This window comes from Aethina tumida, chromosome 3 (genome assembly GCF_024364675.1).
Source record: "Aethina tumida isolate Nest 87 chromosome 3, icAetTumi1.1, whole genome shotgun sequence".
In the NCBI taxonomy this organism is placed as follows: domain Eukaryota; kingdom Metazoa; phylum Arthropoda; class Insecta; order Coleoptera; family Nitidulidae; genus Aethina; species Aethina tumida.
The window spans coordinates 35,284,508-35,298,069 of NC_065437.1; the positions used below are offsets into that span (position 1 = coordinate 35,284,508).

The 13,562-nt window shown below is 27.8% G+C and overlaps 2 protein-coding genes across 2 annotated transcripts in view; one reads left to right on the forward strand and one right to left on the reverse strand.

Moving 5' to 3' along the window:
* Positions 1–3,473: 3,473 nt before the first annotated feature.
* Positions 3,474–9,160, forward strand: LOC109603278 (uncharacterized). The gene is made up of 2 exons (XM_049964223.1): positions 3,474–3,497; positions 7,983–9,160. Exon 2 carries the CDS (start codon positions 7,984–7,986, stop codon positions 8,842–8,844), a length of 861 nt encoding a protein of 286 aa, XP_049820180.1. The 5' UTR covers positions 3,474–3,497; position 7,983; the 3' UTR covers positions 8,845–9,160.
* Positions 9,161–10,296: 1,136 nt separating this feature from the next.
* The window catches only part of LOC109603279 (forkhead box protein O), a 70,315-nt gene continuing 67,049 nt past the window's right edge, over positions 10,297–13,562 (reverse strand). Inside the window, exon 6 of the mRNA XM_020019766.2 lies at positions 10,297–12,229. The gene's annotated coding sequence lies outside the window, so the exon portion shown is untranslated. The remainder of the gene's footprint in view (positions 12,230–13,562) is intronic.

The window sequence follows — 13,562 nt, forward strand, 5'->3', positions numbered from 1 at the left end:
CAAATTGCAATTTGCAGTTTTCAATGATTAATTGCTTGATTCATTAATTTAAAGATCAATTCTGATCACACGTTTTTGTGGATTAACGAATTCAATTGATGTTTCTGATGGGAGTTCAAACATTTAAATAATTTCGTTTGCACAAATTTATTAACAACCAAGGTTGGCCACATTATATTTAAATATTTTATTTGATTATAATTATTGGAAATTTGTTGCGTTTCAACATTTCCGTTAACAAACTCACAAAAACAAATATTTACTTGAATTGAATAAATTTTAAATGAGTGCACGAATTAATTAGACTATGTTTATGTTTTTGTGTTATTCGTAACAGATACTCATTAATTAACAAAATATATGGATGACTCTTAATTAAAACTACTCGATTTATAATCCGGTATCGATGTAAATAATTTTATTCTTGTTACCTGATTAAAACTTTAACGATCCGTATATTTATAATTATCGCAAATAAACTAAATAATATAAGGTAAGGTAAATTGATATCCTTCAAAAGATGTGCTCTTAAAAATTTACATTTAAGTTATTAAACGTTAAAAGTTTAGAAAGTGATAAATTGATATTTCATAACCTTGAAAGGGATTTTTTATTTAATATAAATTAAATTATTAATGTTCCTTGAACATTACATATTTTATTGAGAAGAGGATTCACTTTTACATATTTTTTTGCGATTGATTTACAGGATGTTATTTACGTTTATGAATAAGCCCATAAAACACGTAACGAAACGTGATTTTTGATAACAAGGTTACTAAGTAATTAACATACAACATGAATTTTATTTAATTACTGGTTGTATTGTCAAAAATTTACTGTCAAAATATGTAATTTCCTTTTCCGATTAAGAATTGCATAGTCCAGAAATGTAACATTATATAATTTTGTTGGTCATAATTATCTTTTTGCATATAAACTCACTGGTAATGACCTTTGAATATTTATAATTACGGTTTATTAACATAGAGTTAAGGATCTTCTACAATTTCAGTAATGACAATGACCTTATTAACCAAACTTAGGTTTACTGGGAAACTACTAAAAAATTTCATGTATTTTTAGCACCCACGTTACAAGAACAGTATAAGGAAAGAAATTTATAATGTGTCACTAATTATTATTGTTTTTAATTTTGAAATTTTATGTTGTTGTAGGACGCGTAAAACTGCAGCAAGCTTACTGACATTACGGCTTTCTAAAACATTTACTAATTTATGAAAAATCTGCTTCAAGGCAGTAAATTGGTATTTAGAAGTCTGAGAATTAAGCTTGAGCATCAACTTTAAAATCGTCATGTTATATCAATATTTTTTATGGAAGATACTTAATTTAATTAAGAAGCTACGTGTACTTAAATTGATTGCTAATAATTTAATTTATACAATAATGAGATTATAAAATGTAAATTCTTATTTAATACCATCATATATTACATGCGGATGCTGCAAACGCGTTAGTTTAACTAATAAATTAACAATTCAGAAAGCGGTTTCCACTATTAAATTATCTTTAAAGGCATGAATATCCAATAAACCGTCTTAGATGTAATAGCATAAGTAACGACTGCAATAATTATTAAAATTTATCAAATATACTACTAATTACGGAGTACATCAAAAACGTTTAATAAAGACAATTTTAATAATCTGTTCGTACGATGGTTAGTTATGATTCACGACGCATATCTGGAATTCTTCCATGCAACCCGACGAGGTTATGCCTTTGTACACGTGTGAAATTAATTCGAAAAATCTCCTTGCATTTTGCAGACGGAAATTAATGTGATAAAAATTCTTATGCTTGTTTATAGTTCGGTTACATGCAAACACTTCTGGGTGGAGTTAGTTTGTGTCGTATTTTCACTATGACATCCGGGTTCGGTTTCCAAGGCGAAGGGGAACTTTTTGGCTGCAAAAGACATGTCATTTTTTCCATTATAATCTCCCCCATAGTTTAGAACTTCACAATTTGAAGTTAACAAATAAATCGATAAATTAATAGTTAAATTAATTTTGTGTTTTTTAAATTTAACAACGCCAATAAGTAAGACGTAGTACCGCTAATTTTAGTAATCCATTGTTATCCTGGAGTTAAATTAAATTATAAGTGTGAGTACCAATAACCAGAACAAATTGCTGTGGCAATTCTTTGTTTCAATCACGAAATCTCAATAATGACTATTGGACGTTAATTTACAATACTTTTACTAAGAAAATAGGTTAGCACTAATTAGATAAACGTGTTGTACAGACATTTTTAATTATGAGCAATTTAAAAATTATATAATTGGATACTTCTTTTGTATTATTTGTTCATTTATTGACAAACTAATAGTTGTTGTCCTCCACCCCCATAATCATTAAGTTGTAAATATTGTTTTCAAAAATTTTCCTCGATTCGACAAAAATGTATTGATTTGATTGTCACGTTCTTAATTAATATGCAAATAACTTGCGTATCTGGGACCGATAATTTAGATTTAGATTTTTATCAATAAAATTAACGTTGGCTAAGCTCACTCACCCAGACTACAACATTAAAAGTTTGTTTCCAACCTTGTAAAATTCATAAACCATTGTCAAAGCAAATATATTTTGTGGTGTACTAAAAAAACAACTAATATTTGTATATCCTGCCAATCAGACAACATGTGATTTTATGCACTGTACCGTGTATTTTGCGAATTCAAATTTAATTTCAATTACGATGTGCGGATGTGTTCTGATCGGATAATTACTAAGTCAACTGAGTATATTAGTTTGAAGTTAACATTACCAAATATAATACTTTGGGAAATATTATATCAATGATTATTATTAGCGACTGTTAATCTGTCTTTTTAGTTTGATTAAAACACTAAATTCACAATAATATGTTTTATTACAATAAACGTACATTTACCCTCTACATCTAAAACTAAAATTGCCCCGTTTATACTTTCGATGAGTACGTCGCATCGGTCCATCGGTGAAGATGGTCGTAAACTAATATAAACATAATTTGAAACTATATATTAGTGTCAGAAAACGTTAAATTTGTATAATTTGTATTTTATCTGATCTGATATCTTTAATTTTACGGTTACACTTTTTTATTAAACCAATTTTACAATATTATTATAGCCAAGCTAGATAATATTTGTTTTCTGAATTAATTCAGTTAATTTAAGTATTTTTGATAGTTTTGATCTCTAATTACCAATTAATTTATGGTTAATAAATCCAATTGATAAAAAAATGAAAAATAAAATCACTTATTTTAAACGGTTATAAATTATAGCTTATAATGTGTAAAATCCAAACACATTAAACCCGAAAGATTAATAATATTTACATCATTTTGTAAGAAACATTTCCATCTGTATATTAAAAATAGTTTAAGGCGTGAATGTTGATAATTTACAGATTTTTTTACTCAGTTGTGTAGTCTCGTTCAAACTGTCTGCAGTCTGTTTATATTGCATTAAGTATTAGGTATTTAGTATAATAATGTATTCCTAATAATATTTTAGAATTTGTGGTTTTCTCGTATTGTTGTTTTAATTCATGTTAAGTTAATTAATATTTGTAAAAACATGTTCTATTTCTAATCATTGATGTATCCTGAATTAATTATATACATAGAACTTTGTAACATTACCGCATAATGTACTGACGTGTTCCAAATTTAAAATTTATATTTTTTTTACTCACTTGTGTAGTCCATTCAAATTGCCTGTAGTCTGTTAACATTGAATTAACTATTAACTATTTAGTATAATAATATATTCCTAATGATATTTTAGAATTTCAGATTTTGTCTTATTGTTGTTTTAATTCAATCACAGTAAGTTAATTAATATTTATATGAAACATTTTCTATTTTTAATTCATTAATGTATTCTGGATTAACTATAACGTAATATTTATTACTAATACATTACATTTTGGTGTCGTCGATTGAAAAATAGGCTGGAACTGATAAAATTTTAAATTTTCAAATGAAACCACATAGAGTGGATATATAAACTATAAAATATTGATACAGACATTTTTTTTAGAATTTTAAGATTAATATAATATGTGGGATTAAATAGTATATACAATTATGTTCTAATTTAACTTTCATATTTAGACCGTAAACTAAACTAGACCTTAGGCTGGTAATGCTGTTCTGCAGCCGACTGTACATAGTTTCATTATAAAAATATACTACTATTAAATAATATATAATATATTTCATTACATTTTTATAAAAAAGACACGCGTAACAAGATATTTTGTCTGTTTTATGAATTCAGACGAATCTGTTTAAACTTGCTTGTAATATGGACAACAAATAAACATCATTATTACAGATTTATTAAAAAGTAACGATATATATATATATATATATATATATATATAAAATAATTAACTGCAACTAATTACAATATGTAATGTATGTATACTTTGCACAATACTATTACAGTTTATGATAATTTGATCGCAATCAAGATGTTTAACTTTCGTCAAATGCATACGTAATATTTCAAAATATACGGATATTTTACGTTGCTGCAAAAACGTCTTTAGTTATGTGAAATTTAAATTTATGATAATAAAATTTTAATTGCATAAATATGAGTAATACCATTTTCGCCATTTGATTCAGCTATATTTTAATACTATTATAAGAAGAATATGCACAAAACAAAATTATTTTAAATTTACTAATCTACTTATTAATTACCTGTCTAATATTTTGGTCCCAAACAAAATTGGATTAGATAAATTTAGTTTCAAATAATACTTCGATGGTTTCCAATAAAATTAATCTCCATAGGTAAACTACTTGACTCATGTTCAAAGGAAAATCATTTTATGATCTTAATGCTTGTTTGATATTAAAATTTAAGCCCATTTAGTTAATTGTTACCAGTGATAATCTTACCTTTAAACAAACAAATGATAGTAAAGTAAAAATATGCATAATTATCACTTGTTTTTAGTTTGTTTCGTTATTACAAAACTATCTGATTGTGAGTCATGAAAAAGCACTTAAATGATTATAATTTTCACGCGACAAATTTAAAATGCTGATTGGAAATAATTTATTTTAATTGTTTCTACAACTGCTATTGTGAAATATCATTTTTTTATGTTTCTGACAATTCCCATTTAGACTATAATGGAATATTATTGAATGAAAATCAATAAAAATTGTTATGATTGTTTTCAATATTTTTAGTGCACCACAATTATGCGAATGTGACACGATTTTATTGATTTGCTCATAGTATAATTAAAGTCAAATATATATACAGTCAAAATAAAAAAAGTAAGACCAATGCAACTTAAATTTTTATCTTATGACTATAATAACTATATAATATAAATATAATAATCATTTGGCGTGATTTTTCATTCTAAGTCATAATGTTTGTTTTGGAACGATTTAATCTGACTAATGATATCCAATATTTATATAAAATCGGCAGACGATGTGACGCGTGTAAATTTAAACAAACTACCTGTACCTGATCTGGAAATTCCGCGAGAAATTAGGAAAAACCCGAAATTTGTCAGCACCCTTAAAACTAAATTATTTACGTTTAATAGTCAGTTTAATTTTGATAACCGATGATGAAGCAAGTGCAGCGCATATTTCGTTGCCAAAATAAACTAAATAAAATGTATCCGATACATTTTAACGTAGGTGAGTTTAAAATAATTAATAAATTAAACGGTTTGGAGGGTATGTAATTTCTATTTTGTATCATTTGTTTTAAAATGAGTTGTTTTAACATGACTAATACGGTATGGACGTTTAAGTATTGCAATAATGAAACATCATAACCATAAAGTTATCTTTAAATAAATATTTAAATTGTTTTGTTTTACTAACAAAAATATTGTTAGTTATATGTTTAAAAAAAGTTCTAGCTCTAATAAATATTTTACTATTCTCTTTATTCATTGTCAGGTCCTATTAGAATTTGAAATTTCCAAATTAAAAGATGTATAAAATCTCATTCTTCGATTCTGGCTTTAAAAGTGAAAATTTTCAGTAATAATTTACAACTGAATGCGTAAAGTGCTGTTGTATATTTTATACATAAATGATTGTTATGAATAGAATACATTTATTCAATAAACATTTGTTTATGGAGTGGTTTATTAAAACAGAATACTTTAAAATAATTCTCTAATTATTTCAACCACAAACTTGGCCCATATTTATTCAATTGATTGAACTTAATGAAAATAGACGAAATTAATTTACTATTATATTTCATTGACTGTGGTTTCGATGTTCAGACGGTCCATCCTTAAAAGGATCGTCTGTGGTTTACTCATATCTCTTAATCGCTATTCCTCGTTCGTCACAATCGGTTTAATATCCTTGTAATTGATCATCATCAATAATAACTCGCGTGTAATTGATTTGAACCCTGCATCAATGGATTTTCCCACTTTAACATAACCTATTGTCACAATTCATTGGAACCCTTCGTAAAATTTTGATTTTTCGATTAAAGTTCATGTGACTCATTGGTTTGTGGAACTTCATATTGGCAGTACCGCGAATAGTTATAGATTTTATACGGTTTGTTTACAGATGCTATAAAAATAGAATTTACTACGTTTCCCTGTGAGATAATACGAATAAACATGCGCACGTATTTACACCTATTAGTCATGAAACGCCATATAATAAATCAAAGAAATATTATGAAAGATTTTACATTGTCAATTATTGTTGTAAGCTAAAGAAAAGTAACTTTAAATCGAAACGTATTGCGGCATTTTAATTGAAAGAAATTTACTTCGCAGCCTTGTAACCAAAAAATATTTATTAATTAGTTGTGAATTTAAAATGACAATTGCAAGTTTATTTTATTTGTAATTGTAAATAAATAGTTCTGAAATCGAATGTGTGGTTGGAACCAATCTCTCTGAAAAAAGTGATTTTTAAAATAAACAATTTAAATTAATTATTTTAAGACTTAAAAAAAAAAATTTATTATTTATTAAATTTATAAATTTGGTTAAATTATACATACATATACAAAACCATTAAACATCCTGTCTATGTAATTTAAAATAAACAATTTAAAAAGATATTTCCTGTTTGGCGTGTCTCTTATATTTTGTAATTTTTAGAAATACATCATGTCGACCAAAACGTAATTATAAACTTTCCGATTTATCACAATCCAAAAAATATGATTTTTCTTCCTATCTCTAGAATCAATAAACACGTGCAAATCAAATAAACCTTTAATTGATCTTTGGCGTCTGATCCGTCTTATTTTTGGGAAAATCGTCGTGTTGATTTGAACGTAAAAATGTAATCATATCTGCAACTGTTATAAATACCCGACTATATGAATGAATTGCTCAGTTTGTTCTCGAAGCGCAGCACAACAGTCCCTAGTGAAGTCGACCGAGATAACATATAATATACCAATTTTATTTGTTACTCTAAAACATCACACACATTGCAATCAGGTATTTTGTAACTTTTTATTAATCGATTCGACAGTCACAGGCAACTTCCAATATTCGTTTATTTTGTTTTTGTTGGAGTTTGCTGATTGAAACTGAATTTTTAATTTAAATAACACACTTTTGGGAATTTATTTATTTATTTTAGTTTAGTTGTTATTGATTTACTCCGATTTTCAGAAAACAGTTTTTATAAAATTTTTATTTTTATCATTGTATAAATTTAGAATAATTAATAATAAATGCATATGCATATATATCAAAGAATGCACTTTTAATGTTGTTGGTCCAATTTAGGTATAAAATAACCCAAATATTATATTATATTTGACAGGTAACTTCTTTGTTATTATTAATATAAATATAAACTGAAAATGAAATTTATTATATTGCAGTTTTTGCATCAGTTGCACCATTCTGTTAATACTTCATATTAAAACCAAATAATATTTCGCATATATATTAATTGTGTGCTTGTTTTATTTCCAGAATGGCAAATCAAATTAAATGGCTAACCATCTTCGTCTTAGTACAAATTTACAGTTCCGCAATGGCGAACCCTGTAAAAACAGAGCTCAGCCAAAAGGATAAATCACTAGTCAAACAACAACTACAAAACGATGATAGCGATCGAAGAAAAAGAAGTTATTATCCATGGTCAGGACAAATCGCACCTCTTCAATACGAAAGTTTCACACACTGGAAGCCTCCAACATACCAACTAAGTCGACCGTATTACATCCCGATTTTCGGAGCGCCAGGAAGGATACCGGTTTATTATCCACCACAACCTCTTCTGTTAAACCCCGGTACTCCACAGGACAATCCAACGTTCCCAAGGCAAAACATGTACTTGCCTCCATTTACAACTTCACGTCCAGGGGCAGACAGTAACTTCGATGGGCAGTCGTATTTGCCGCCCAAAACTGACAAGCCGGCTATTGAGGATAAATTCGGTATGGACGATGACGCACCAGTATGGGGAGGAAATAATGGTCAAACTGACAAAACAACAACTCAAAGACCCTCAACAATGCGACCCACTCGCCTTCCAAAACCACAATCCGAAACTCTTCCTCCTTTGCTGCACGTCGATACTGACAAGGGAACCAATCAACTTTCTGTGGATCAACCCGAACTTCCTCCTCCTGAAGCACCTCCAAGGCAAGGACCCAGTAATTGTGTTTGGGCTATTGTTAATTGTTGTTCGGTCAGTAATCCGAGAGTTGTGGAAGCTTGTTTCGAACAGAGGGGGTGTCCTGGACCATTCTGGGGTAAAAGTCCTTGTGAAGGTGACTTCGCCCGTGCTGCCTTGGAAAATACTTTGAATTATTACAATCCTGATGCTTGAGAGTTTCTTTTTAATATCATGTGTGTGATATCTTTACTTAAAATATATATTGGTGCCTTTTCCGACCAAATTTTATATATGTAATGCAGATCTGACATATTTATTTTGTTTTCAAAAAAATTTTGTCCGTACTCATGTGACAGTAAAACATTGTTTAAGTTTTGTGATTGAATCAATTATAGCTTTGTTTTCTGTCGCTTTACAATAGCATAGGTAATTATTTATTTATTTAAGAAATTTAGTTTAAATAGTTATTAAAAAGTTGTGATGTACAAGTTACTGGCTTGTAAATCTGCCAAATAAAATATATTAGGAACCACTTTGTTTTATTGAATTGACTATCATAATTGAAAAGTACAGGTATTGAAAGGCAGATTTTAGGAATGGAATACCTAGAAGAATAAAATGTAGTTCTTTTAAAATTCAAATGAGTGACTGAAAATCGTGCCACGCCCAAGTAATGACCATGACTTTCTAGTAGTACACTTGTTCAACAAGTTAAATAATATTTAAAAGATATAAATTCTACAGTTTTCTCATAACAAATCATTATGTTATTTAAAAAGATGTGAATTATATTTAGACACAAAATAAAAATAAAATTTGTATGCGTATGCAAATAAGTTATGTTTAATGTAAAACATTATGGATTCTATATAGTTGGTAATAAATAGAACACTTTTAATTACGCATTTGTTAAGGAAAATGAAACAATTATATTGGCATGTTAGATGGCCGTGTTTACCACACACACGATGGTCAATTTGCAGGGAAACGAAAATTAACGGGCGTAATTTATGTCCAACCCTCTTTAACAAGAAAATTACGATAAATTTTAGAAAACTACTTCTACTAATGGATAACCGCTAAAATACAATTAGCACAAGTTAAAGAAAATTAATTGGATAGGCCGGCTGGAAGCACCGGTTTAAATGGAGATTGACCAGCTGAAACTTCACTTCATTGGTTAAAATTTTAATTTGCATGAAATTGTTGCGAAAATAAGTATGAGAAAAGTTTCACTTGGTTATACTCTTAAAATTATTGTCGCAGAAAACCAATTATCTTGTTCTTGCATGGAAGAATTCTTTAAAGTTCTACATTAATATAATTAATCAGTAAGCTGTATACATTCATTAATTATTTTACATAATTAATGTTCGATGTAAAATTAATGCCACGTGTTTATGATATTATTTATGTATAATTCAAATAAAATGCTGGAATTAAAGAAATAATATGTTGAAAGTTATTCCTGTGATATTTTTAAAATATGGTGAAGGAGCCATCTTTTACAAAAAAGTTTCGAATACATTTATTATTTTATTATATCAGAATTTTAGAATTACTATTTACTGTTCATAAACAGCTTAAATAATTTATACATTAATATTAATTAAGACATTTGGACAGGTAAGTAAACGGGGAATAGGCATAAATAAAATTAGCACATGAATTTTTTGATTTATTTTTGTGAAACAGCAATATGTAAATGTATATTATATATTTTCTTAAAATTAATATTTATAATAATATATTATCAAATTTAAAGAAAAGTGAGGCACCTGACATAGCTTGTATCACTGTAAAAACACACAAGAGTGTGTATGTGAGTGCATATTTAACTGTCGTGTTTTTTGTGAAAAAATAAAACAACAGATATGCACATTGTTGTTTTTGGTTCAAACAAACTTCAAACTGCCGTACTTCAACCATCAAACTGCAACATTTAGAATATGGTAAAGTTAGACGGAAAACAGAAGGAGAATCTGTAAAAACTGTTAATTCAGTTATGACTTGACTATTTAATGATTTTTTATCCAATAAATATCGTTAAGTTTGATAATTGCAGTACGATATAAAATTACATTTTACGTAGGTACGAATTTGCTTTGTAAAATTGACATGTAGCTTCAACATATTGACTATATTATATTGTTTAATAAAATAAAATTTCTTAAATAATAATGATTTAACTAAAATTAAAATGTACATAAATACGCATGTCCACATTATATGACAAGATAACAACAAAAAACAATTCTACATTCTGTATGTTCTTTAAATTATATACATCAATACACTTACAGGCATTCAAAAATAACAAAATACTATTTTCAATATCAAAATAACGAAATTTGTTGAAAATATGTATTTTGGCAATAACTTCCTAAGACAAGCCTAAATATTAATGACTATGAAAGTCACAAGGTAGTTTTAATGTTGGCCAATAGATGACAAACCAATTCATAATTTCTTCACGTGTATATAAATATTAATTAAAATTTATTCGTTGTTTGATTTTAAAAATTTTTGTTTTCAGTTAAGGTAGTAGAAAAATTAAAGGAACCGAATCGTTCTACGTTTGATAGAACTACGATAATATCTTAATAAAGTGGTTTGCCTCTTATTGAAATATAATTCAACGTTCATGTCATTAAAGCATACATAAATGTTATAATAAAAAACATAAATGATAATGATATATTAATGCTAGGCAATAAAATATATATATTTTTATGACCAGTACCAGTATGACGAGAATAAAATGATTCTTTAAGGATAAAAAAATAACAACAAAGGTACACAAGCACCTATAAACTAACACTATATACAACGAAGATTTTTTTCGTAATGCTGCTTTCACATTTACGTCATTTTATCACAATATTCAGTCCGTGGAATCAGTTAAATCGTCTGAGACCAGTTTTTGGAAGTTATTTTTTAAAAATGTGCGCTTAAAGTGAAATTAAGTGTCAATTGTAATTGGACTAATTTTATATAAACATTGACAGTTAATCACACTAAATCAGTTCTTGAATGAATTTTTTCACCGTAAAAGTTCACCGAATGTAACTAATTTGAATTGAGGAAACTAAACTCAACCAATTCCACTGAACCACAGGTCCTGTTATTGTGCATTATGTCTATCTAAAAGTTATATTACACTATGTATATCATTTGACTTACGATTAATTTACAAAATAAAAAAAATTATACACTCGAAAATTACATCTCTTTGAAAAATATTGAGCTGCCAATCCACGTGTCAACTAATAACTTCGTCCTCAACAAATGAAATCCTTAACCCTAATAATTGGCATCTGTATAAACTTAACCGTATTTTAAAAAATGGCACCTGTAACGAGGTTTGCAACACGTCTATTGCGTCGGCTTTACTCGTGTTTTTCCTCCTTTACAAATTTTGCTATAGTAAAATTACATAAAAAGCATTAATTCTGTACAATTAGAAATGAGCTTAACGAGATCATTTTTAACAAGAATAGTCACTGGCTCAACGCTCGCTTCTCTGGCTTTCGGCTGGAGAGTGAGTGTATTTGTTTGTCCTAAATTCACAGAAGTATTCTCCGGATCTTCTCCGAACCTGAAAAATAAAATTTTACAATTAGTTTCCAAATAATCAGAATGGGGGGATTGTTGGTGACCTACGTCATTCTAATGTAATTTAATATGTAAATAAAATCTGCCGTGTAAAATTAATTTTTCTCATCGGAAAATACATCTGGGTGTGCCACAGGGCATAATTTCCATAATGTACATTACTGCACTGTTTGACAAGTTTATAATGCGTGAAGGATACTTCTCCAAGCACTTAGAGAGATTAATGTTACGGTATAAGATAGAAAAGATAAATTGATATGTAGGACTCAATATATAAAATGGATATATATAATATTGACCGTGAAAGGTCGCCGATGGATATTTCTGAAACTAGGATTTATGTTTGTTGTACTGATCGGAGCCGAAATGAGTTATCCGTCCACCGGATTATCAGAAACACATGAAATAATATAAATAGTTATATCGGTTTGAAGGGGTTTGAAAAATATATATTTATATCACTTTTTTAACGTTATAAACAAAATTAATATGTACGAATCTTGTTTGTTCAAACCGAATAAAGAAAAAAAAAAAAAAAAAAAAAATCGATACTACCAGAAATATGTTTGTTAAATTTTGAAATACTAATTAATAGTTTGTATAAAACAACTTCATATTTTTAAATTGAAATATTTGCCGCTTGTTTTTAGGGAATAGAATCCTTGTCCATATTTCAAAATAACTACGTGTGTGATGATTTTTTAATTAAAAATAAAATTTTTATATATATTTAATGTTTGTAAAAACATTTTGCTCTTTATGACTTTATTCATTAGCTAATATTGCATTAATTAATTTTCCCATATTTAATTTCTGAAAGGCCTAGAGCGTTTTAAAGATACCTAATATGTAACATATCAAACTAACTAACTAACTAAAAACATGCATGTTTATTATTTAGCAGACGTGCAACTCATTGTAATAACAAACGAGGGCTTAAACTTGTATAATATTTCGAATTAAAAACACATTCATGCCTTGTGACTTTTATTAAAATCATGATAAACCAAAATTTGCGGATTTTGTTAAAATTAATCAGAACGAATCAATTCTTGGGATTCAAGATAGTGCAGACATGACAAATTGCAGAAAGTTGGAAACTAAAGCATGTGAAACTGTAACAGTACGGTAAGAAATGATAAAAAAGTAAAATCGATAGGAAATGACGAATAAATTTCTTTGATAGTCGTCGGTTGTTCTTATTTGCAAGGTTTGGCAAATCTAAAAGTTCGTTTTAGAAGTGCGTTAGAGAAAACTTTTAAGCATTATATTGGAAAAGTAATAAAACGTCCCGATAGCTGTTTCTATATTGAATT